At 36.6% G+C, this 24,954-nt stretch overlaps 1 protein-coding gene across 5 annotated transcripts in view; it reads right to left on the bottom strand.

Annotated features, from left to right (window-relative positions):
- Nucleotides 1-24,954, bottom strand: part of HOOK3 (hook microtubule tethering protein 3) — a 143,546-nt gene that overhangs the window by 43,348 nt on the left and 75,244 nt on the right. For all 5 annotated transcript variants that reach the window (XM_072776678.1, XM_072776676.1, XM_072776677.1 and 2 more), the window contains exons 6-11: nt 24,111-24,178; nt 14,262-14,324; nt 12,766-12,849; nt 6,002-6,165; nt 2,703-2,843; nt 950-1,151 (exon numbers count right to left, since the gene is read on the bottom strand). In XM_072776678.1, coding sequence (XP_072632779.1) covers nt 950-1,151; nt 2,703-2,843; nt 6,002-6,165; nt 12,766-12,849; nt 14,262-14,324; nt 24,111-24,178 — 722 coding nt within the window. The remainder of the gene's footprint in view (nt 1-949; nt 1,152-2,702; nt 2,844-6,001; nt 6,166-12,765; nt 12,850-14,261; nt 14,325-24,110; nt 24,179-24,954) is intronic.

Raw genomic sequence — 24,954 nt, 5'->3', positions numbered from 1 at the left:
GACACTATTTCATACTCATCCAATTGGCATAATTTCAAGTTTGACAATACTATGTGTTGGTGATAATGTGGAAAGACAGAAATTCATAAAATCTTGTTTAGTAATACAATCACTTCAAAGAACAATTTATCTAATTAAATGAAGATACTCTAAAGAAGAAACTCCTTATAGCTGAAAAACTTTCACACATGTATAGAGGAGGACAGGTTCGATAACATGCAAAGTGGCACTTCTTATAATAAAAAAAAAAAAAAAAAAAAAAGGGCTGAAACATCCTGTGTGTCCTTCAACAGGAAAATGGATAAATTGTGGTATGGTGACTAAACAGGATACCATAGTGGTACAAATGAACTGAATAAAGCTGTACTTATCATCATAAAAAAATTTCCCAAATATACTGAACAAAGTAAATCACAGACGAGGCCTTATATCATTTATATAGCTTTGAACCATGCAAAGATGTTATACATTTTATATATATATATATATGTGTATATATATATATATATTACACACACACACACACACATATATATATATATGAACTAATATATGCACCAGATGAAAAAAAAAAGATGCATAGGAATGAAAACTACAAAACAGCACAGTGGTTATATTGGGGAGGGTACGAGTCTTTTATTTTTTAAGCATAGATACTTGCATTACTATTTTACTTTTGTGTATTTCGTAAAACATAATAATTTAAAAATAAACAACAGGATCTGCTAGAGACACTAATCGATAACCTCTGGATAACAACTAAGTTTGAATGTTAACTATACTGGAATTAAAAACTTAGAAAAAAACAAACAAATCTAAGTTTCATAGGTTAAAAAACAAAAAACAATACTGTGAAAACAAAATAAGTGGATTTCTGGTGAGCCACAGTGTTATAATGGAGAACCTGCTTGAAAACATCATTAAGAAACTCGGTTACTATTCTTTTTACCTGTCTCTTATATGTCTCAAGTTGACTTCGAGCTGCATTGGCTTTTCTTAACTCTTCCTCTAGACTGACAGTGTTCTGCATATACATAGTATTCTTTTCTTCTAAGAGTTTAACCTGACGCCTCAAATCACCAAGATCTTCTAGCTTCTTTTTATATGATTCCACTTGGCCTTCTAGTTTAGATACTTTATCAGAAGAATGTCTAGAATGAGATGGGAAATCAGAAATCAGAAACACATCCTGAGCTGTAAAGCTGTTTCAATAGTGCTAACCCAAGAGGGACTGCCAGAAAAGAACACATTCTAATGAAATTATAAGACCAAAGGTGATTCTAGATTGTTTTTGTTCAGGCAAAAAAATATGACCAAAATTATAGCAAAGTGTATAATGGAGAATGTTATGTAATTTAAGGAAAGCAAGTGGTGGTGATAGTGTTTGGTGGCGGGAGGGGTAACCAGCAGAGTCACATGTAGCACAACAGCAAAATAAATCGTGCAGAGTCCAAGTGATGTGGCAATTAGAATGTTATTCGTGACCACAGGAACAGCTATTTCATGGAACAATGGAGCAGGAGGTGGGAAATTTTAGAGAGTTAAGGAGACAATGTAAATTTCACCTTATGTCATCTAAATTTGTTCTGGAGGGAAGGAGACAGTAATAAGTCTTTTCTCCTAAGAGGAGAGAGACCTAAACATAAAAATATATGCTAAAGTGGGAGATCCAAATTCAAAGAGAAATGATGACTGATGTAACACAGTCTTTGTGTGAGCAAGAAATGTTGAGACCCAAAGCCCTGAAAAAGAGAAAGAATAACAAGTCTACATTCTAAAAGCAAAAATGAAAAGATGGGTGGGAATGCGGAGCAGTTAGGAGGTACAGGAAGTATAGGACATGGAGAGTCCCACAGCTCATAGCTTCTTCCTTGATGCAGTTGGAGACAATGTCATCTACTGACACTAAGGCATGGAGAGGTGTGGGGGGTGGGTGTCCAGGTGAGAAGTTATGGACATATGTACTATCTATGAGAGAAATGGGAGACAGAAATATCTGTCATGAGCGGCAGAATGGTGGACCACAGGGAAGAACCCAACGAAGAGTGAAGATCATGAATTTGTAGCAGGACAAAACTGTATCACTGTGTGATTTTTTTCTACTCATTCTTAGTATTCAAAGAGCAAAAGTAAAAATGGCTGGAATGACCCAACAGAGGATAAATTATACAAGTGTAATGGTCAGAAAACGAGGTGGCAGGGAGTGAAGGCACTTAGTGAGAGAACAGGCAAGTGCAGATAAAACAGTCTAGCAAGGAAATGACGCATCATGGGTGTGACAGCATCCGAGCAAGAGGAAGACTGAATGACCAGGACGACTTGAAATTAATTAAAGAAAAGGAGTCATAGTAAGAAAAGCTCCAGAGCTATACAAGTATGAAGTGATAGTCAGAGATTAATTTCTATTTAACAAACATTTATATAACACTTAATTGCCAGATACTGTTTCAACTGTTCACAAATATAAACTCAGTTCTGCATGTAAATCTGAGATAGGTATGTGTATCATCTCCATTTTACAGATGAGAAAATGGTTACACAGAGATTAATAAGTAAATGGTAGCATTGGACTCTGAACTCAGGTAGTCCAGCTTTTAAACATCCTGCTATGCTCAGGGATCCTAGAGTTTGTAACATCATTGGTAGAGCTGTTCTGGGTGATGACAGGCCTGAGAGTCCAACAAGATGGGAAGACTGTTTACCTAAGAACATCTATTTCATCTTTCAGAGACTGAGCTTCATCTGCCAAAGTGGTTAGTTCATCATTCTGTTGCCGAAGTTCAGAGATTTCCTTTTCTAACTCTTCACAGCGTATACGATAATCATCTTTGGCTGCTTCTAGTCTGTAACCAAAATAAAACGGACCAAGAAAGTACTATTTACTATTTAACAATTCTCCTTAGAACATAAAAGGAAATAAAAAACATGAGAATAAACTCTTGAATCTTTTGTGACCATAAGTGGTATCTCCAAGTTTTAATGGTCCTAAAAATGGATTCCACTGGTCCAAGGCTTATGGAAACTTGACAACTGATTACCACTCCTCTTTTCAGAAAATTAGATGTCAAGAAATATTTTTTCAACATACAGCACAATTAATTTAACGTTTTATTTCTGACTGTGAAATTAACATATGTTCCTTGTTGAAAATTTACAAAATACATAAAAGCTAAGAAGATAAAAATCATGTATTGATCTTAAATAGATAATACTGTTAGCATTTTTGAGTATATCCTCTAGTCTGGTTGCTATTCATAGATCTTTTCCCTCCAAATCTGGATAATACTGTTCCTACTACTTTTTTGTTTTGTTTTGTAAGACTGTCTCTCATGTTTATTATTTATTTTAATTTTATTTATAATATTTAATGTTAGCAGAAATTCTTAATTTTTAGTAATTCTATTGATGAATTTTATACTTTATAGTTTCTACTTTTAGTGTATGATTAGAAACTTTTTTTCTTTTATCTTGTATTTTGTTAGTATTTATATAGTTGCATTTTTAACAGTGAAATTCTCAATTTCCCCTGTAATTCATTTTTGTATTATGATATCTAACTTTTTCTGCCAAAATATGTACCCATTACCCCAAAACCATTTAATAAATAATTTAACCATTACCTATGGATTTAAAAAATGCCATTTTTATTATGTTACATATTTTAACATACACTTTGTTGTTTTCTGGATCTTCCTTTGTGTTACTAGTTTGTTTGTATTTTGCTGCACCAGTACTAGTTTTAAAATTAGTAGAGAAATATAACATTTCAACACTGGACACAGCAAGCACTCCCTTATTATACTTTGTGTGTAAATGTTCTGAGAATCTCTTGCTCGTCAATACTTCTAGCTGAAAATAAAATCTGAATTGGAATCAAGTTCAAATTAAGTAATAATTTAGGAAAAAATGGCATTCTTACAATCCTCCTTACAATGTAAACAAAATAAGTAAACATGTTATCACTCTACATATATTGAAATAATTTTTATGTATAACAGAAATTTTCATCATATAAGTCCCTCATATATCTTTTAATTTTTTTTATTCTTTGGGTATTTATATACTTAAAAGTGCAAGTTTTTCCTTATGATACTAACTGCGGTTATTGCTAGAAAGTCTTCTGACCTATACAAATGTCTTATAGCTACCCTCTCTCCTCTTGGTTAAAATGTAACTGCTAGATCTTGCCATTAAAAAGGTGTATTATCCCTTTTGTAATTAAAAATAATTTATGAACAGGGGCCTGGGTGGTTCTGTTGGCTAAGCATCTGCCTTTGGCTCAAGTCATCATCCTAAAGTCCCAGGATCAAGCCCCAAGGCAGGCTCCCTGATCAGCAGGGGTCTGCTTCTCTCTGTCCCTCTGCACAACACCCTGCTCATTCTCTCTTGCTTTCTCTCTCTCTCTCTCTCTCAATAAATAGAATCTTAAAAAAATAATCTATGAGACTCAAATCTTAAAAGCTCAAAACAAAAATTAAAGGTAGAAGTTCATAATAAAGATGAGCCAGAAGCATTATATCTGACTATAAAGAATAATAAATACTGATGGGCACCTGGGGTGGCTCAGTCGGTTAAGTGACTCTTGATTTCAGCCCAGGTCATAACCTCAGGGTTGTGAGATCATAGAGTCTGCTTAGGATGTTTGCTCGTGCTCTCTCTCTCTTCCCCGCTGCCCCATCTGCATGTGAGCTCTCTCTCAAAAAGAAATAGTGAGATATATAAATGATAAACATTCAAATATGATAAAATATTTAAATGCTTCGAAATATAAATTGCAACATATATTGCAACATGTATTCTAGAACAATAAAAGCATTAGATACTATTTCCTTTATATTTAATGAAAACTCGGGACAATTCTAAATACCATTTCCCCAAACCACACTTTAAGAAACTGGCCGCAATTTAGAAACAAAAGAGTATAGTCATACTTAAATTGTACTACCTACTGTCTTAGAAAGTCAAGATGCAGACAAAGGGTACTCAAACTTTTTGGTCTCCTTCACACTCTTAAAGTCACTGAAATTTCAAAAAACTTTTGTTTATATATAGTCCAGTTTATTAGAAGACAGCTGGCTTGTCATAGCTATTTCTGTATTCATCTGCTGTGATGCCTTTTTGGCTGAAATATATGATGGAAATCCACTCTTACACAGATATGCAGTTAGAAAAGAGAGGGTCTGGAAGACTCTGAAAGAGTCTCAGAGAACCTGAAGAGGTCCTCAGACCACATCTTGAAATGCTGATGTAGACTGTAAGGGATGGACCATTTCTAAGGTTTAAGGGAAGACTTAAGAATCATTTTTATTTTTTCCTATTAAGTAAGATGTTATATTTCTTACTGTTAAGTCCTTCAATTTTGTGGTTCTGTTTTGTCTGGCGGAACACCAAATTTTTCCTTTACTTCTTTTCCCTTTCATCATCCAATTGCCAAAGGGCCATTCTTCTTTCCTTTTGTCCTTTTCCTCTTCCAGAAGATGTGTTTACACTGTCCCTTTAAATCAGTATGCCTTTTAAATAAGTCTGTCTCTATAAATTATGTACCTAGCCTTTATATTGTATCTCCTGCAAAGGGCACCAGTCTCTTATAAATTCAGTGCCTCTATGTTTTTATGGTGTCTGGTCCTTTAAGATGATGTACTTAACTATGAAATTTTCCCCCTGCAGCTTGTGGTCTAATATTTTATTTTTTATTTTATGGGGGGAGGAGGGGCAGAGGGAAAGGGAGAACGGGAATCCCAAGCAGGCTCCATGCTGGGCATGAGTCTCAGTCTCACAACCCTGAGATCACGACCTAAGCTGAAATCAAGAGTCAGACGCTAAACTGACCATGCCACCCACCCAGGCGGCCTTGAGGGTGTTACTTTGATAGAATTTTTCCTAGATGTAAACATCCTCCTTGGTCTACAGGTACCCACAAGTCCTAACACTACATTTTTTTTACCATTAAAAGATAGTTGCTGAATTTTTAAAAGTTAGACTTTGATGCATGGTCTTTTACCTGAATGTTTCTTCTTGGAGTTGTTCCAGTTGAGTCTGGAGCTGCAGATGCCTTCTTCCTGCAGGACTGTTGGGATCTTCTATAGAATCAGACTGATTAAGTCTTTCCATTAATACTTGATTCTCTGCCAAGAGACTACTTTTCTCTTCCTGCAATGCTGCAACCTGTAAGAGTATAGGAAGACAACAACTATTTCTTCCAATTACACTGGCATCAGCATAATCACTTGTAAGTGACCATTATGAATTAAATCTGGTTTTAATCAACTTCTACTTAAAACATGTACATTACTTTGGAATACTGCACAAGCAAAGCAATATGTAAGAGTAAGCAAAATTCCTTCTTTATATTTAAAAAGACAGTTCGCCAAATAAGATATGTAAATGGCAACTAGGCACACCGAAAGATACTCATGATTCATCATTAAAGAAATGCAAATTAAAGCCACAATGTTACACCAATACACTTCTACTAGAATGGCTCAAATAAAAAATACCCACTTTAAAAAACAAAACAAAAAAACCAATGTACCAAGTGTTGACAAAGATGTAGAACAAATGGAAGTCTCAGACGTCTCTGGTGAGAACATAAAATGTTTCAAGCACTTTGGAAAACAGCTTTGCATTTTTCAAAAAAATTAAACATGTAACTACCACATGACCCAGCCAGTATTTACTTACTCAAGAGAAATAAAAGCACATGCCCAAAGACTTATAAACAAAAATTTTTTAAAGATTTATCTATTCATTCATGAGAAACACACACACACACACACACACACACACGGAGAGAGAGAGAGAGGAGAGGCAGAGAGAGACACAGGTAGAGGGTGAAGCAGGCTCCATGCAGGGAGCCTGATGCAGGACTCAGTCCCGGGTCTCCAGGATAACGTCCTGGGCTGAAGGCAGGCGCTAAACCGCTGAGCCACCCAGGTGTCCCATCCATAAACAACGTTAACAGCAGTTTTGTTTGTAATAGAGAAAAACTATAAACGACACAAATGTTCATCAACAGGTGAATGGATAAATTCTAGAATATTCACACAATGGAATACTATTTGGCAATAAAAAAAGAATTAACTACTGCTACTGTCAACACAAATGAATCACAAAATAATGAAAGAAGTCAGACAAAAAAAAAGTACATATATAGTGTATGATTCTTTTTATATGCAATTCTAGAAGATACGAACTAATCTACAGTGACAGAGCAGAGCTGGGGACCTGAGAGGGAATACATTAAAGAATCATGAGAAAATTTGAGGGTGATGGGTTCATTATATTAATTGTGGTAAAGTTTTCACACATTCATACATCTGTCAACATGCATCAAAATTGTATACTTAAAATATGAAGTTTATTATATGTTAATTATATCTCAAAGCTGTAAAAACAAAAGTTAACTGCCATTTCTAATTCTCACTAATTCTAATTCCAACGCCCCACTTTTTCTTGAATTCATTCTAGTTGGGCTATTGGCTCTATCATTCCACAGAACTGCTAACCAGGAGCACTACTGACACTTTCATGTCACTGTGAACAATCAACCTTTGACACAACTGATCACATACTCCTCCTTGAAGCAGTTTCTCATTTGGCTGCCAGGACAAATGACAAAGAATGACAAATGACTCTCCTGGTTTCTGTACCAATCTACCAGGCTTCTCTTTCTCCTTAGTTCCTTTTATTTCTCTGTCATTTGAGTGCTGTACAGCTTTTCCTCTCTACATACAGTGATGGCTTCCAGTTTCATGGCTGTAAATATCATTTTTTCAGTAACAGCTCGCACATTTCTATTTCTAGTCTGGAATCCTACACTGGTATCATTTCCACTTGGATGTCTAACAGGCATCTCAAATTTAAATTGTCCAAGGGGTGCTCTTAATTACAGCTCACTTCCCAGTCCTTCCAGTCTTTCCCATTTCAGTGAAAAGTAATTCTATCATTCCAGTTGCTCAGTCATAATCCTTAACATCTTTACCTGGTATCCATATCCAATCTGTCAGAAAATATCATTGGCTCTACCTTCACACATATTTTGACTTTTTATCAACCCTAAATTCTTTTTTTTTTTTTTTTTAAGATTTTATTTATTTATTCATGAGAGAGAGAGAGGGAGGCAGAGACAGAGGCAGAAAGAGAAGCAGGTTCCACGCAGGGAACCCGATGCGGGACTCCAGGATCATACCCTAGGCCTAAGGCAGGCGCTAAACTGCTCAGCCACCCAGGCATCCCAATTTGGTAACTTTTGAATGTGTTCTGACTGTTCCACCAACCAGCTGTTCCTTCCCCCACTACCTAGTCTCTCTCCTCAGGCCTCCCTATTGCCTAAGACACAATATTGATTATTAGGCTAATTAATAACCCTACCATGCCCTGTAAATGTTCAAGTGAATGGTCATTCATCTCTCATTTTAAATCAAAAGCTAGAAATGATTAAGCTTAGTGAGGAAGGCATGTAGAAAGCTGAGAGAGGCTGAAAGCTAGGCTACTTGTACTAGTTTAGCCAAATTGTGAATGCAAAGGAAAAGTTCTTGAAGGAAAGTAAAAGTTTAAGGCTACTCCAGTGAACATGCAAATGATAAGAGAGTGATATGGCCTTACCGCTAATACGGAGAAAATCAAAGCAGCCAGAGCATTCTCGTCAGCCAAAGCCTAATCTAAAGCAAGGCCCTAACTCCCTTCAATTTTCTGAGGGCTGAGACAGGTGGGGAAGCTGCAGAAGAAAAGTCTGAAGCTAGCAGCGGTTCGTTCTAGAGGTTAAAGGAAAGAAATAATCTTCCTAACAGAGAAGTGCAAGATGAATAAAGCAAATACTGATATAAAAGAGACATAAAGTTATCCAGGAAATTAAGGAGTTAAGATAATTTATGAAGGGTTATACTAAACAGATTTTCAATGTATATTAAACAGCTTTATTCTGGAAGAAGAGATACTGTCTAGGACTTTCACAGCTACAGAGGATAAGTCAATGCTTGTCTTCAAAGCTTCAAAGGAGGGGATCCCTGGGTGGCTCGGTGGTTTAGCGCCTGCCTTTGGCCCAGGGCATGATCTTGGAGTTCCAGCATCGAGTCCCACGTCGGGCTCCCTGCATGGAGCCTGCTTCTCCCTCCTCCTGTGTCTCTGCCTCTCTCTCTCTCTATCATAAATAAATAAATAAATCTAAAAAAAAAAAGCTTCAAAGGACAGGTCAAATCTCTTGTTAGGGGTTAATGAACCTGGTGATTTTAAGTTGAAGCCAGTGCTCCTTTCTCATTCTGAAAATCCTAGGCCCTTAAGAATTATGCTAAATCTACCCTGCCTGTGCTCTCTCAATGGAACCACAAACTCTGGGTGATAACACATCTGTTTACAACATGGTTTACTAAATATTTTAAGCCCACTGCTGAGACTTACTGCTCAGAAAAAAAGAGGACTTTAAAGATATTATTGCTCATTGACAATACACCTGGTCACCCAAGAGCTCTGACGGAGATGTACAATGAGATTAATGTTTTCAAGCCTGCTAACACAATATCCATTCTGTAGCCAATGGGTCAAGGAGTAATTTTGACTTTCAGGTCTTATTATTTAAGAAACACATTTAGTAAGGCTATAGCTATCAGACATTGATTCTTCTGATGCATCTGGATAAAATAAACTGAAAACTTTTGGACAGGGTTCACCATTCCAGATAGCAGTAAGAACATTCACAATTCATGCGAAGAGTTAAAAAAAATCAACATTAACAGAAGTTTGAAAGACACTGATTCCAATCCTAATGAAGAACTTTGAGGGGCTCAAAACTTTAGTGGAGGAAGTAACTGCAGGTGTGGTGGAAATAGCAAGAAAACTAGAAGCCGAGCCAGAAAATGTGACTGAATTGCTGTAATCTCATGATAAACTCCAATAAATGAGGAGTTGCTTGTTATGGATAAGCCAAGAAAGTGGTTTCTTGAGACAGCATCTACTCATGGTGGAGATGCTGTAAACATTGTTGAAATGATGATAAAGGATTTAGGAATACCAGATAAATAGTTGATAAAGCAGCAGCAGGGTCTGAAAAGACTGATTCCAAGTTTGAAAGAAGTTCTACTGTGGCTAAAATGCTATCAAACAGCACCACATGCTGTAGAGAGACCATTCATAAAAGGAAGAGTTGATAGGTACAGCGAACTTCATTATTGTTTTATTTTAAGAAATTGCTACAGCTATCCCAACCTTCAGCAACCACCATTCTGATCAGTCAACAGCCAATGACACTGAGGCAAGACCCTCCACCAGCAAAAAGATGATGACTCGCTGAAAGCTAAGATGATGGTTAGCAATTTTTAAATTATTTTAGTAATTTATTTTTAAATTAAGGTGTACATATTTGAGGAAAAAACATATATACATTTGTTTTATACATAATACTATTGCATAGTTAACAGGCTACTGTGAAGTGTAAATACAACTTTTATATGCACTGGGAAACCTAAAAATTCATCTGACTTGTTTTACTGCAGTGGTATGGAACCAAATCCATAATAAGTCTATGGTATGCCTGTAATGAAGAGTAATATGCAAAGAAAAAAATAATAATAATATAAGAAAAAAAATCAGACAAGAAAAAGGGGCTTATAATAAAAAGTTACAGTATTCTGTTGAGTTTTTCTACTTCCAAGAGACAACTAATTTTCACTATTCCCAATTTTACTGTTTTTGGTTGTTAGTTTACATCTCTAAATGTTTTACACCACCATTCTTGATTTATCAACCTCAGACATTATCTAGTGACTCCTCTGATAGGTTAAATTATAGCAACTTGTGCCATTCTTCCTTTCCATAAATGCAATTATATCACTATTCTTGTCACCTTCACTGGTCACTTCTGCCGTCTTAAACAGGTACCTATTGACTCTCTTTACAATGCCCCACCAGTTCATTCATTCTCTCAAATATTCATTGTGTGCCTGCTATATGGACCATGGACTACATGACCATAATAAATGACAAATCAGGTGATTCTGAGCTGAGACTGGAGGCTTAGGTAGAGCCAGCATGTAATGGATGTTGTGCCACAGAAGTAGTTCTTAACTCCCTTCTGGTAAGACAATAACATTAGTGACTGACCCTACCTTTCCCTCATGTCTCTTGCCTAGTCTACTGCTATCATTTGTACCTTTACTTTTGCAATTTTACATTTCTCTGTAGGACAATTCTAAATTGTGTTACTACTGTTTTCTGCAGAGCTAAGTGTATCATAAGGCAACACCTTCCCTTCTTGTAACTTCTTTGCAACCCTGCCATTCACTTTGCGATCTGTCTATACCAGGGATTGGTAAACTCTTCTGTAAAGAATCGAACAGTGAATATTTTCGGCTTTGAGAGCAATAGGTCTCTTTGGCAAGTACTTAACTCTGTCACTATAGCATAAAAGCAGTCACAGAGAATACGTGAAAAAGCAGGGCTGTGTTCCAATAAAACCTACCTACAAAAACAGATGGCAAGCTGGTTTGCCAATCCTAATGTATAACTTTATACATTATCAAAGATAATATCTATATCCTAGTTATAAAAAATAATCAGCTCTTACTCAGTATTATTACTAATCTTAGTGTTTGTGTAGTTTTTTTTTTTAAGGTTTTATTTATTTATCCATGAGAGAGAGAGAGAGACAGAGAGACACAGAGAGAGAGAGAGACACAGGCAGAGAGAGAAGCAGGCTCCATGCAGAGAGCCTGATGCGGGACTCGATCTCATGACTCCAGGATCATGCCCTGGCCAAAAGGCAGGCGCTTAACTGCTGAGCCACCCAGGGATCCCCAGTGTTTGTGTATATAGTTAAGTTCTAAAATTTCAAAAAACAAATTAACAGCACTTAACATTGTAACTAGATAAATATCATTTACTATATGACCCAGCAAGTGTGCTACAATTACACTTCTTCCTATGTGCATCCAAAGCAGTGACCAACACCTGTGCCTTTCAAAGTAAAATGCTTCTCTTATAAAATATTATGAACTCTGTGTATTCATGACCCAGCTTTAACAAGTATCAAAACATGGCCAATTATATCTTATTTGTACCTCTCTGTCCATGCGCCCAACCTCCTTCATTTTGAGGTAAATCTCAAATAATTTTTTACTTATTTTCTTTTTATTTGTGAGATTTCTTAAACTTTATTCTGTTACATTTTTTACTTTAACAATTCTATTTTTAAATTACTTAAGTGTCTGATTTCTGATTTTTTTTTACTTTTTAAATAGCATCATGTCCTAGATGGAATTTCTTTACTAATTTCACTGAGGGTATTAAACAGATTTAAAAAAGATTACTATGTGCTACTATCCCAAATTTCTCCACTTGCTCCAGGACTACTTTCCAAGCCTATCTTGATCCTTTTCTTTTGGAATGCAGATTTTCTTTAAGAGGTAGTCAAAGCAAGGGTAACCATAAACTATGCATTCAAAAGCTTCCCCTTAGGGCTTATTTATAAAAAGCTGGCCTTTAAGTAAATTAGAGTATAAGTCAGGGCTTTAAAAAATCTCCTCCACCCCTCTCTAAAGCTAGCACAGATATCCCTACTTTCTCTTTTTGTATTCTTGTATTATTTTGATTCATTTATTATAAATTTAATGGGGTTGCAGGGAGGAAAGAAAATATATTTGATGAGTCTACCAGCTCTAACCAAAAATCTGCCCCCTCTCCCCCTTTACTCTTTAATTTGTGTTGCATTACAGCCATTTGGTGTTGCTTATAGGGTACATTTCAAATAGGTGGTACACAGAAATGATCTCTTACCTGCATATCCAGCTCATGGCATCTTTGAGCAATTTCTTCCTTTGCTGACAAAGCTTCATTCAGTTCCTCTGTAGTCTTCTTCAACTAGTTAGAAACAAAGAGATACAATGAACATTTCAATATGAAGAAGCAACAATTAATAATTATATAGGCACAATAAAGAATTAAAACACTTTCCTCCCATTTCTTTCTGAGGGGCTGGGAGAAATGGAGAACTCTTCTGAAGATTCAAAAGCAGCCATTTCTAACTTTGAATATCTTCTAGTCCTAAGTCTTGTCTTTTCTGTACTCTGTATCTGGTTCTTTGCTCTCATCAAGTTTTCTTACACTTTCCTATCTAGGTTACATGATTCTTAGTAATAATGATTCTGTAATAACTGAGAAATTTTCCCTTGATAAAATATATGTGCTAGAGAATAGGGGTTTCAATGTTGAACTATATAGCTAAAGTATTTCAACACAAGTTCTTCAGTCATATTAAACTTTTATGTTAATTTTATAAGTTTTAAAAATATTTTTATTATACTAATTCTCGACACAAACCAAACATTTGAGTTGTGTCCCATTATTATATAAACTCTAAGTTAGCAAAGCATGAACAAATTAAAATTGATTAGTTAATTTTAAGAAAAAGAAAAAAGAAAAAAATTTAAAAATATTAGCTTTTCCTTTCCTGTGACCAAACCTCTGTGTAATAAAGATACAAACAAATTCATAAAAAGTAACAACTCTAAAATCTAACATCACAAAGTAAAGGAAGCAAATTACAACTCGGGTTAAAATTATATCATACCCAAAGATTTTCCTACAAAAAAACATTAAGAAACCATTGAGAAGAAATGAGGATAGCATGAAGATTTCTGTTCATGCTTTGGAACAGATGTCCCAGACAACTGAAACATAGAAACTGACAAGGTAAGCTGCAGTATTTTATTGATAAGCAGTAATTAAAATTACAAAATAACTTTTTGGTTAAAACTGCAAGAATAAACTGCAGAGTTCCTTTAAAAATACAGTAGTTTCCTTAGTTCATTTAAATATCTACTGATTGTTCAATCTTTCACAAAGATGAAGGTGGAGGATACATCTGCAATGGAAGACTCATGTGAAATAAAAGGTATTTTGTGTTATAAGTAAATCATAAGATTAAATGCATGCCACTTTCCAGGAATGCATCTGTTGTCTTAATGGGGCATACAGAAAGATATCACCAATGGAGAAAGAAAAATCATGATTAGAGAACATGAATTACAAGGACTTAAATTTAAAGTGGGTCATGCAATAATATTTTAATTATAAATTCAATTACAGATGTGTAATGTCCACTACTAAAGTAGCTAAAGTCTTGAATTTATGTAAAAAACAAAACAAAACAAAAAGACTTAAACCAGTATATTCTATAAGCAATTTCATCTGAAACATTCTTTTCATTAACATCTCAAGTTTATCCCTTTCAATGAACTCTGCATGGATAAAAACAATGCAAAATTAGATACCTGGCGATCAAGGTCAACATAGGCATCATTTCCAGCAGAGACAGGCGATTCCTTACTCATCAGCTGAAATTAAGATTTAAATGATATAACTATGAGGCAAAAAAGACATCATATAAAATATACCTGGACAACAACACAAACACCTGGCCATCACAGAATTATAAAAATTAAAATGAAAACACAAATGTAAAAGGAACATTTTCCTATACATTGAAACTTGTTTGAAATAATTTTCATCCCAGGATAATGCCTTCGTTCAAAATTACAGGTCTAAATTCTGGTGCTCATTTTCACTGTAAACCCAGTCGTAAGAATCAAGACAAATCTTTAAGTTTAAAAAGTGGCTAAATATTTTAAAGCTGACTGTTCAGACAAAAAAACAAAATGAAACAAAACCAAACCAAAAAACCCAGCAACACTCAAGTAACTATATCTAAAGAATAAATATGGGCAACATCAGTATTAGCCAAAACGAACTGGCTAATGTTTATTAACACACACACACACACACACACACACACACACACATCTATGTCTTAGTCTCTCTCACCCTTATGTTGCAGAGAGAGGATCCATAACGTGTGAGGGGTTGGGGGTGAAAGGGATAAAATTCTGATTGTGACAAATATCAGGGGCAGACTCAAATGGTCCCATTTTTCTACTGTTTCCTTATGTTCTATCTAAAAGGACAAAAGAAAGGGGGACAATCAGAAATGTGGGGATGCACTGTTGAGAGATCTTGTAATTTCAGCCTCCGGTACTACTCTGAAAAGTTATGTTCAGCTGTACTTTTTTCTCCTTATCAATGGTTCTCAAAGTGAAGTTCTCAAACCAATGACATCATCAGTATTGTCTGGAAACTCGTCAGAAATGCAAATTACTGGGTCTGAGGCCAGATGTACTAACTCAGAAACTCTGTGGTTAGGGCTCAGCAACGTGTTTAATAGTCCTCCAGGTGATTCTGATGCATACTGAAGTTTGAGAATCACTGCTCTGTATTAATGGAATAGGAAAAGTTCAAAGTCCCTTAGTATAATTAGGAAAAAAACTCTCAGGAAGAGTAAAAAAAAAAAAAAAAAAAAAAAAATACTGGCTTCAATGTTTATGCTTTTCTTGTGACAATGCTAATTGAAAGATTTTTAAGACTTCTTCCAGTTGAAAAAATCCCATTGTAAAGAACATAACTCATAAAAAGTATAAAGAAAAAATCCATTATTCTACCATCTAGAAACAATCACCTTTATAATTCTGAAATATTTAAGCAGCTACCAACCATTGGTGTAGCACAAGTGAGAAGACAAACATAATGTGATATAGGCTGTTTTAGAATCCTCAGAGAGGCAGTATCCAATCAGAGGCAGGTCGTAGAAGGACTAGTTTTTTTTTTCCTAGTCTTTTTTCTTCTCCCATTGTTACAGTTAAGTCCTCATCATAACACAGCAACAACTCTGAATAAAAACCTAGGTGTCTTACCCTCTGAATACAACCTCTTCCCAACCCTGGTCTCTGATGCAATTATGTTTAGTTTATGTGCTCCTCAATTTGAGGTTTCCAAGACCTATATTACCCTCCTTTCTCCTGGGCTTCTAGTCAGAACCCATCATTCTAATACTTACTTTCTTCTTTACTCTGCTTAGACTTCATAGTAAACATTACGGCTTGCCTGCTCATATTTACTCCTCCTCCTCCTGCTAACATCATCATCTTTTTGGGACTTATCCTCCTCTCCTGCTTTAGCTTCCATGGTTCTTCATTTAACCAACCACCTTCTAGCCTAGATTTTTCAGTCTATTATGTTGATGACCTATGTCAACATCATCAATTTTCTTTCTTTTTAAGATTTTATTTATTTATTCATGAGAGACACAGAGAGAGGCAGAGACACAGGCAGAGGGAGAAGCAGGCTCCATGCAGGGAGCCTGAAGTGGGACTCGATCCCAGGACTCCAGGATCATGACTTGGGCGGAAGGCAGGTGCTCAACCGCTGAGCCACCCAGGCGTCCCAACATCATCAATTTTCTTATCCTCCATTCCTTCTTCCTGGCAAAATCTCAGTCTAAGATCAATCCATCTACCTCTTGTGGCTATAAACCCTGACTGCTAAGTACTGAGAGGGTAAAAAACCAAAAAATTTAAATCATAAAACACTATTATTAATACAGTTTCCAGTTTTTTTTTACTTTTTTTTTTTAAGATTTTTATTTATTTTTCATGAGAGAGACAGAGAGAGAGAGAGGCAGAGACACAGGCAGAGGGAGAAGCAGGCTCCATGCAGGGAGCCTGATGTGGGACTCGATCCCGGGACACCCGGTTCACACCCTGGGCTCAACCGCAAAGCCACCCAGGCGTCCCCAGTTTCCAGTTTCAAATGGGCCCTTAAAGTTTCCCTGAAAGTACAGTTATGCTTCCCCAGTCAGCAGTCTCTTCATCCCTTTTAAAGACTATTCTAAACCTAACTTAAGGGAAGGCTTCTCAAAGAAGGTGACATCTTGACTTTAAAAGGGATGAAGAAAGCTTTCTTACTTACTTCTCGAATCTCCACATTCATCATCAGAAAACCTTATCTCCAAATAAGAATTTCCTATGTCTCAATCCACAAAATTGGCAACATTCATGCCCATCCTTTCTTTTTTCAATCTTCTTGTAACTAACACAAGTGCTATTCTTCCCATTGAAGGCTAATCCCTCCACATGTGCTCCCTGATCGAGTCTCCTCCAGCTTCATAAGATATCTGTTATAAAAAATATGGACAGACGTGCCTACGTGGCACAGTCAGCTGAATATCTAACTCTTGGTTGTCAGTTGTAGTCATGATGTCAGGGACATGGAATTGAGCCCCGGGTTGGGCTCCACACTCAGCAGTCTGCTTGAGTTTCTCTCTCTCCCTATGCCCCTCCTGCCTATGAGCTTTCTAAAATAAATGAATAGATTTTTGTTTTAAAGGACAATAACAAGGGTTGACAAAGAGGTGGAAAAAACAGAATCCTAATACACTGTTCGTAGGAATGTAAAATGCTGCAGGATCTGTGAAAAACAAGCTGGTACTTCCTCAAAAAGTTAAACACAGAATTACAGAGAAATTCAATTTCAATATGCTCGGAAGAATTAATAACAGGTGTTAAAAAGAACAAACATATACTAACATTCACCACAGAATTATTCACAATAGCCAAAAGGTAGGAACAACCCAAATGTTTCTCAACTGATGAACAGATAAACAAAATGTTGCACATCCATACAATGGATTATTCAGCTGTAAAAAGGAACATGTATTGATACATGCTACAGACTAACCTTGAAAATACTATGCTAAAAGAACAAAGACACAGAAGGCCACATATCATATGATTCCATTTATATAAAATATCCAGAATAGAGAAATTCATAGAGATAGAAAGTAGATTACTGGTTGACAAGGGCTGAAGCAAGGAGGAAATGAGAACTGCCTGTGTAATGAGTGTGCAGGATTTTCCTTTGTGGTGATGGAAAAAGTTCTGGAACAAGATAGTGATAATGTTTGCACAACATTAGGAATATATTAAATGTCACTAATGGCAGATTTTTGTTATGTGTACTTTACCACAGTAAAAAAAAAAAGTCCGTAGTATCTGAATAAATATAAATAGAATGTGCCCTAAAAAGAGAGAGAGAGAGAGAGAGAGAGAGAGAGAGAGAGAGAGAGAGAGAGAGACACTACCATTTTACAGAAGCCTTTCTTACTTCCATTATTCTATCCAGCTACCCTCCTCCCCCCCCCCCCCAGGTCCAAACAGTCACCAAGCCTATTGATTCAAGCTCTTATAATTTTCTAATCTGTCCACCTGTCTCCACCCTGACTCCCATAACCTAGTTCAAGCTTCCATCATTCTTCCAAGGAGATGGATAATTCCTTGGATAGACCTTGGATAACTACCAAGGTCTCCTAACTGCTCTCCCTTTTTCTAGCCCAGTTTCCCTTCAAACCATTCCCATCAAATGGATTTCTTAAATACAGATTTTATTTTTATTTATTTATTTTTAAAGATTTATTTATTCATGAGACACACAGAGAGAGAGAGAGAGAGAGAGAGAGAGAGAGAGAGAAAGAGAGGCAGAGACACAGGCAGAGGGAGAAGCAGGCTCCATGGAGGGAGCCTGATGTGGGACTCCATCCCGGGTCTCCAGGATCACACCCTAGCCTGAAGATGGCAATAAACCGCTGAGCCACCGGAGGCTGCCCTTAAATACATATTTTAATTCTATTTTCTCCTTAAAATCTACTCACTGATTTCCACGATCCCAACTCTCTCATGAAACTGATTAGTATTCTAATGATCTAGGTCTCTCATTTCATTTCTAAGCACTTCCCACCACGTTTGCTACAGGGGTTCTTCTTTTCAGTACATCCAACATTTCTTGCTTTCTCTTGCCTCCTGGGCTTTAGAAGAATTTTTGCCCCTTACTTACCTCATCTCATCCTTCCATGCTCAGTCAAGATGTCACCTTCTTTGAGAAGCCTTCCCTTAAGTCCTCAAATGGAGTTAGCTACTCCTTTGAGGTCCTAATATTTTTCCCATCATGGTACTTTTCATTTGAAATGCTTTGACTATATTTGCTTGGTTAGCCATTTTTCCCATGAGATTTAGACTCTGTGGGGGCAAGAGACCATGTCTTTTTTTTTTTTTTTTTTCATAATTGTTACCTGAATGCCTACTACAGCTCCTGGTGCATATTAGGTGCTTGATGGTATGTGCTAATTAAGTAAAAGGAATATGCACATAAAAGACATATAATCTATTCTTAAAACCTATTTGTAGGTACAGTTTAATATTACTTTGTTCACTTGACATTTTGAATGTTTTCCCTTGTCATAAGATATTTTATCTCTTTAAAGATTTATTTAAGGGACTGAAAGTGAGTGGATGTGGGAGGTGGGCAGCGGGCAGCAGAGGGAGAGGGAGAGAGTCTTAAGCAGACTCCACACTGAGCACAGAGCCCCCACAAGGGGCAGATCTCATGACCTTGAGATCATGACCTGAGACAAAACCAAGAGTCAGAAGTTCAACTGACTTATGGGCCTGGTGCCCCAGAAGATACTATTTTTTTTTAAACAAATTTTTTATCAGCTATGTAATATTCCATGAGATGGAGGTACCCTAATTTAAACACTTGCTTACCAATGGATGAATATTATTGTTGTATTTCTATTAATATAAAATAGTTTGGGGAGGGCCTAGCTGGCTCAGTCAGAAGAACATGTTATTCTTGATCTTGGGGTTATGAATTCAAGCCCCACACTGGATGCAGAGATTAACTTGAACTTTTTTTTAAATTAATTTTTTTTTAAATGTTATTTATTCATTCATGAGAGACAGACCAGCAGAGACAGGTAGAGGCAGAAGCAGGCTCCTCATGGGAGCCTGATGTGGGACTTGATGCCAGGATTCCAGTGTCACAACCTGAGCCAAAGGCAGACACTCAACCACTGAGCCACACAGGTGTCCCAAACAAACTTAAAAAAAAAAAAAATTATATAAAATAGTTTGATAAGCACTGTTGTGCCCAATCTTGGTCTGAATTTCTAAATAATTCTTTGGGCTAAATTCATACAATTAAAAATCATTTGGTCACAGATTTTAATTTTAAAAATATTTCTGATTAGAGATACGAACCTGTAATTATAGAAAAAATCAGCAAATAGAGAAAAAAGCTTAGAACAGCAATCATTTGGAGATAATGTTCTGTCATTTTCACTCATCTTAATTTCTTTTTTTTTTTTTTAAGATTTTTTATTTATTTATTCATGACAGACACAGAGAGAGAAAGAGGCAGAGACACAGGCAGAGGGAGAAGCAGGCTCCATGCAGGGAGCCCAACATGGGACTCGATCCCAGGTCTCCAGGATCACACCCTGGGCTGAAGGCAGTGCTAAACCTCTGAGCCACCAGGGCTGCCCTCATCTTAATTTCTAACAGAAATGGGATTATACTGCTCATGTGCTGTTTCTCTATATATAAGCCTTACTCGTGCTGTCATATATTTTTTAAAAATATACTTTAATGCTACCTAGTATGCCAATATATTAATCTGCCATAATTTATTTATCTGTGCTCCTATTGCTGGGCAGTCAGGATGTTTCTAATGTTTCAATATTAGAAAATAATGTTGAAATAAACAATCTTGAGGCAATATTGCACAATGGTTCTGGGCATGGGCTCTGAATTCAGACTGCTTAGATCTGAGTTCTAACTCTGCCAATACTTGCGTAAACTTGTGGTTACTCACAGTCTATGCTTCAGTTTCCCCTTTTTATAAAATCAGGTTACAATAACAGTATATACCTCAAAATATTACAATTAATTTTTCATTTTTTTATTTTGGTAAAGTATATAGAACTGAAATTTGCCATTTTAACAATTTTATGTCTACACTCCAGTAGCATTGATTATAATTGTAGTGAATTTTAAGTGTGTTAATAAATGTGTTTAGTAAGTAACCAGCACTAGCACATAGTAGGTACAAAATAAATGTGTGCTATTACTATTATCTATCTCTGTATTTCAGATATCCTTATAGGATGAATTCCTAAAAACAGAATTACAGGGTCAATTATAATAAGGCAGAACTCTTAGTGGCCCCTTACTATTTTTCCTATTTTTGCTTAGTTAACAGACTGGAGTTTTGGCTGGTTTTGCAACTACCTGGAATAAAGGCCACATCCCCCCCCAGATTCCCTGTGTGGTTATGTGAGTGATATCAGGCAAACAGGAGTGAGAATTGCTGAAAGTTTATTTAGAGGGAAACTTGGAACTTCATTCCTTCCTGATGGCTGGAAATGTGAATGTGATAGGTGGAATCTGAGAAGCCAGAGCTGAACCACTAAATGGGAAACACGTATTAAGGATGGCAGACAAAAAGAAACAAGAAAGCTGGGTCTCTGATGACTACAGAGCAGAACCCAGGGCCACTTAAGAGCAAATAAACCTCTATCTTGCTTAAGAGATTGTCATTTTGATATTTTAACACTTATGACCTAGTATCTTATATGATATCAAAGAGTGTATTTTTAAAAAGATGTACCAGTTTATCTTCCTACCATCAGAGCTGAATGATAAACTGTCTTTTAAAAGCTTTGCTTTTTTGAAAGGTCCTGTGTAGTAAGGAATTTGGCTGGCCTGCGTCCCCTTATTGGCAAGCAGCCTCTCAATCTCTGGAATTTCCTTACTGATAAGAGTATCTTTGTTTTTTTTTTTGTTTTTTTTTTTTAAGAGTATCTTTGTTATTTGTGGGCCCCTGGGTACTTTAAGCTAAAAAACTGGATGACTCAAACTGGAGTCTGGCCATGCCAGAAAAATCAGCAATGTGTCAGAAGACTGGGTCTTTGAACCACCTGACAGCATGACTTCTGTGGGGAAGGAGAGCTAGATACTATGTTCAATCCCATGGTCAAGGATGCAATCAATCATATCCACATAATAAAACCCCAATAAAAACTCTAGACATGAAAACTCAGGTGAGCCTCCCTGGTTGGCAGTACTTTGGGAACTGCCACACATAATGTGCTAGGAGAGTTATAGGTCTTGATTCCACGGAGGGGGAACAACATAAGCCTTGTATCTGGGACCTCTTAGACCTCACTCTATGCGTTTTTGGGACAGGGGGAGTTGGTTCTGGTTTGTATTCTTTTACTATAATAATAATACTTACATCATATTCCCGAGTTCTGTGAATAGAACCCTGAGAGAGTAGTGAGAACCCCTGGATTTACAGTCAGGTGGTCAGATATTTTAAAAAACACAACTTTAATTTACACTCAGCATTCTTCATGTTGTCTGTTGTATTTTTTCCTCTGCCAGTTGCACGTTCAAATCCTTGTTTTCTAGTACCCCTAACAGTTTGTTCTATTGCTTTTATGATTAAAAACATTCTCTCATCCTGAGACCAACTGGTTATTAACCCACATTTTATTTTTAGTTTCATGTCTTATACTTAATGGAGTTCAAGACATGCTACCCCAAAGTATGGTAGGTACCCTGGCATACTGAATACATCAAGCTAAAGGAACTGGAAAAATAGCAGGTACAGGAAGGATATTTTTTTTACCTTCTCCAGAAGCAGGTAAAAGCCTCATGTGAGAGGTGTTTTCCCTATACTCAGAGGAAAAACATCCTTTTCTCCAAAAATACAGGGATTCTAAAAGGACTCAATGAATAGGACTTGCTGTTTCCCCCAGATTACTACCCCTTAGCTCAAACTCTTTTTTGCCCTATCACATTTTTCCATGATTCTCCACTCTTCATCAAACCCAGCACTAAAACACTCAGGTTTAAACACTTCTTTGGTCTTCGTTTCCTTAAGAAGGTCCGTGTGTCATGTAAAACTTATATGGGGGTGCCTGGGTGGCTCAGTCGATTGAGTGTCTGCTCAGGTCATGATGCCAGAGTCTTGAGATCGAGCCCCCTCACTGAGCTCCCTGTTCAGTGGAGAGTCTGCTTCTCCCTTTCCCTCTGCCCCCTGCCCTCCTCCCTGCTTGTGTCCCCTCTCTCTCTGGCTCTGCACTCTTTCTCAAATAAATAAATAAAATCTTAAAAAACAACCCAAAAACATCTGTATCCTTTTTCTTTTTAATCTTTTGTTACAGAGATCTCCAGCTGAGAACTTGGATGGGTAGAGGAAAACGATATTTTTCCTCCTCTACAGTTTCAGTATAAATATTCATCTAGAAATAGCTTTGGGTATGGTTGGAGTTGAAAGCTCATTTTCTGCCAAACAAGAAACCAATAATTAAATGTGAGGTAGACTGCTGGTTTAATATACATCTATTTTTTAAAGATTTTTTTTATTCATGAGACACAGAGAGAGGCAGAGACACAGGCAAAGGGAGAAGCAGGCTCTATGCAAGGAGCCTGATGCAGGACTCGATCCCAGGACTCCAGGATCATGCCCTGAGCCAAAGGCAGACGCTCAACCGTTGAGCCACCCAGGTGTCCCTAATATACATATTTTTAATGGCTTTAGAAATTAGTCTACTATTCCTAGTTCATTGGGACATTTTTAATAATTAGCAGTAGTTAATAAATAATCTATACCGACAAGACAAATGTTTAAGTTTTTTAAGATTTTATTTATTTATTCATGAGAGACAGAGAGAGAGGGGGGCAGAGACACAGGCAGAGGGAGAAACAGGCTCCATGCAGGGAGCCTGCTGTGGGACTCGATCCCTGGACTCCAGGATCACATCCTGGGCTGAAGGCGGAGCTAAACCGCTGAGCCACCCAGGCTGCCCATGTTTAAGATTTAAATGAGAAATTTAAATGTATGATTTATTTTTTAATTTTTTAAATGTTTTATTTATTTATTCATGAGAGACACAGAGAGAGAGAGAGAAGCAGAGACCTAGGCAGAGGGAGAAGCAGGGTCCCTGTGAAGAGCCTGATGTGGGACTCGATCTTGGGTCCCTGGGAAAATGACCTGAGCCAAAGGCAGACACTCAACTGCTGAGCCACCCAGGTGCCCAAATATATGATTTTAAAATAAAAATGAGGCAAGCTATATCATAAGTGCAAAGAAAAAAAATTCTAAAGAAAAATGAGTAGGAGAATCTTTTTTTTTTTTTAATTTCTACTTCTAGGGACGCCTGGGTGGCTCAGCAGTTGAGCGTCTGCCTTTGGCTCAGGACGTGATGCCAGAGTCCCGAGATTTGAGTCCCATATTGGGCTTCCTACGTGGAACCTACTTCTGCCTCTGTGTGTCTCTCATGAACAAATAAAATCTTGATAGACAAATAAAAACAAAATTTCTACTACTATTTAAGCTCTAGTTTGATCTTTTAATTTCTCACAAACAGTAATCACAAAGCTCCAACCTACCTCTTGAATGGCTGTCATGACAACATGTTGAACAGATTCCTCCATCATCATAATGGCTTGGATGTACTCTGAAAACAAGAACAATCTGGAATGTCACTGTTCAAGTTAAAGATACTCAAGGAGTAATGGCTCACACTTCATGAATTCTTTTAACTAGTTTTCTGTTTTTATTCTTCCCAGGGATTCTTCATATATTGTTAAATATAGGTACCACAGGTAAAGTAAAAGCTGAAAATCACACTATTTCTCTTTCTTTAAGATAACCCACCCTACTCCCTACCACCACCATTACTTACAAAGTTGAAGCTACAGCTAACAGTCACAGGAATACAGTATCTCAGGAAGACAGTGAAATGTTAAAGCCTAAAGCCAGGATGGGAAGAACTCACTACTATTCCTAAAATTTTAAATTTACTTTGCTACAGTTTAAAAAAAACTGATGTCTGTGCTTTATTCTTGTGTGACATCAACGTATTGCATCATGTTCAATTCCTACCTTAATATTTTCTACTACAGAAGAGAAAAATCTTAATAAATCCGAGAGCTACTTAGGACAAAGAATTAAGATGAAGTTAAGATAGAAGTGACACCATAATTAAACAAATATTGTATAACCCTCGGCTTTAAAATACATCACCAACAAGCTAAAGTATAACTTCATCAATCTTACCCTCACCACTACCAAATAAGAGAAGATCTCTTGGCTGTCAGTAGTGACCAGCTGAAAAAATAATTTCTTGTCTTCTATTAAAAAAACAAAAAAACAACCCTACAAGTAGTTTTGCTTATTTGCAAATCCAACAATGAATGGAAAAAGTGGAATTCAACATAAAAAAAAATCAAC

The sequence above is a fragment of the Canis lupus genome, chromosome 15, assembly GCF_048164855.1.
Source record: "Canis lupus baileyi chromosome 15, mCanLup2.hap1, whole genome shotgun sequence".
NCBI classification, from domain to species: Eukaryota; Metazoa; Chordata; class Mammalia; order Carnivora; family Canidae; genus Canis; species Canis lupus.
Note: the sequence above shows the minus strand (reverse complement) of the source record. Positions and strands in the feature narration are given on the sequence as shown.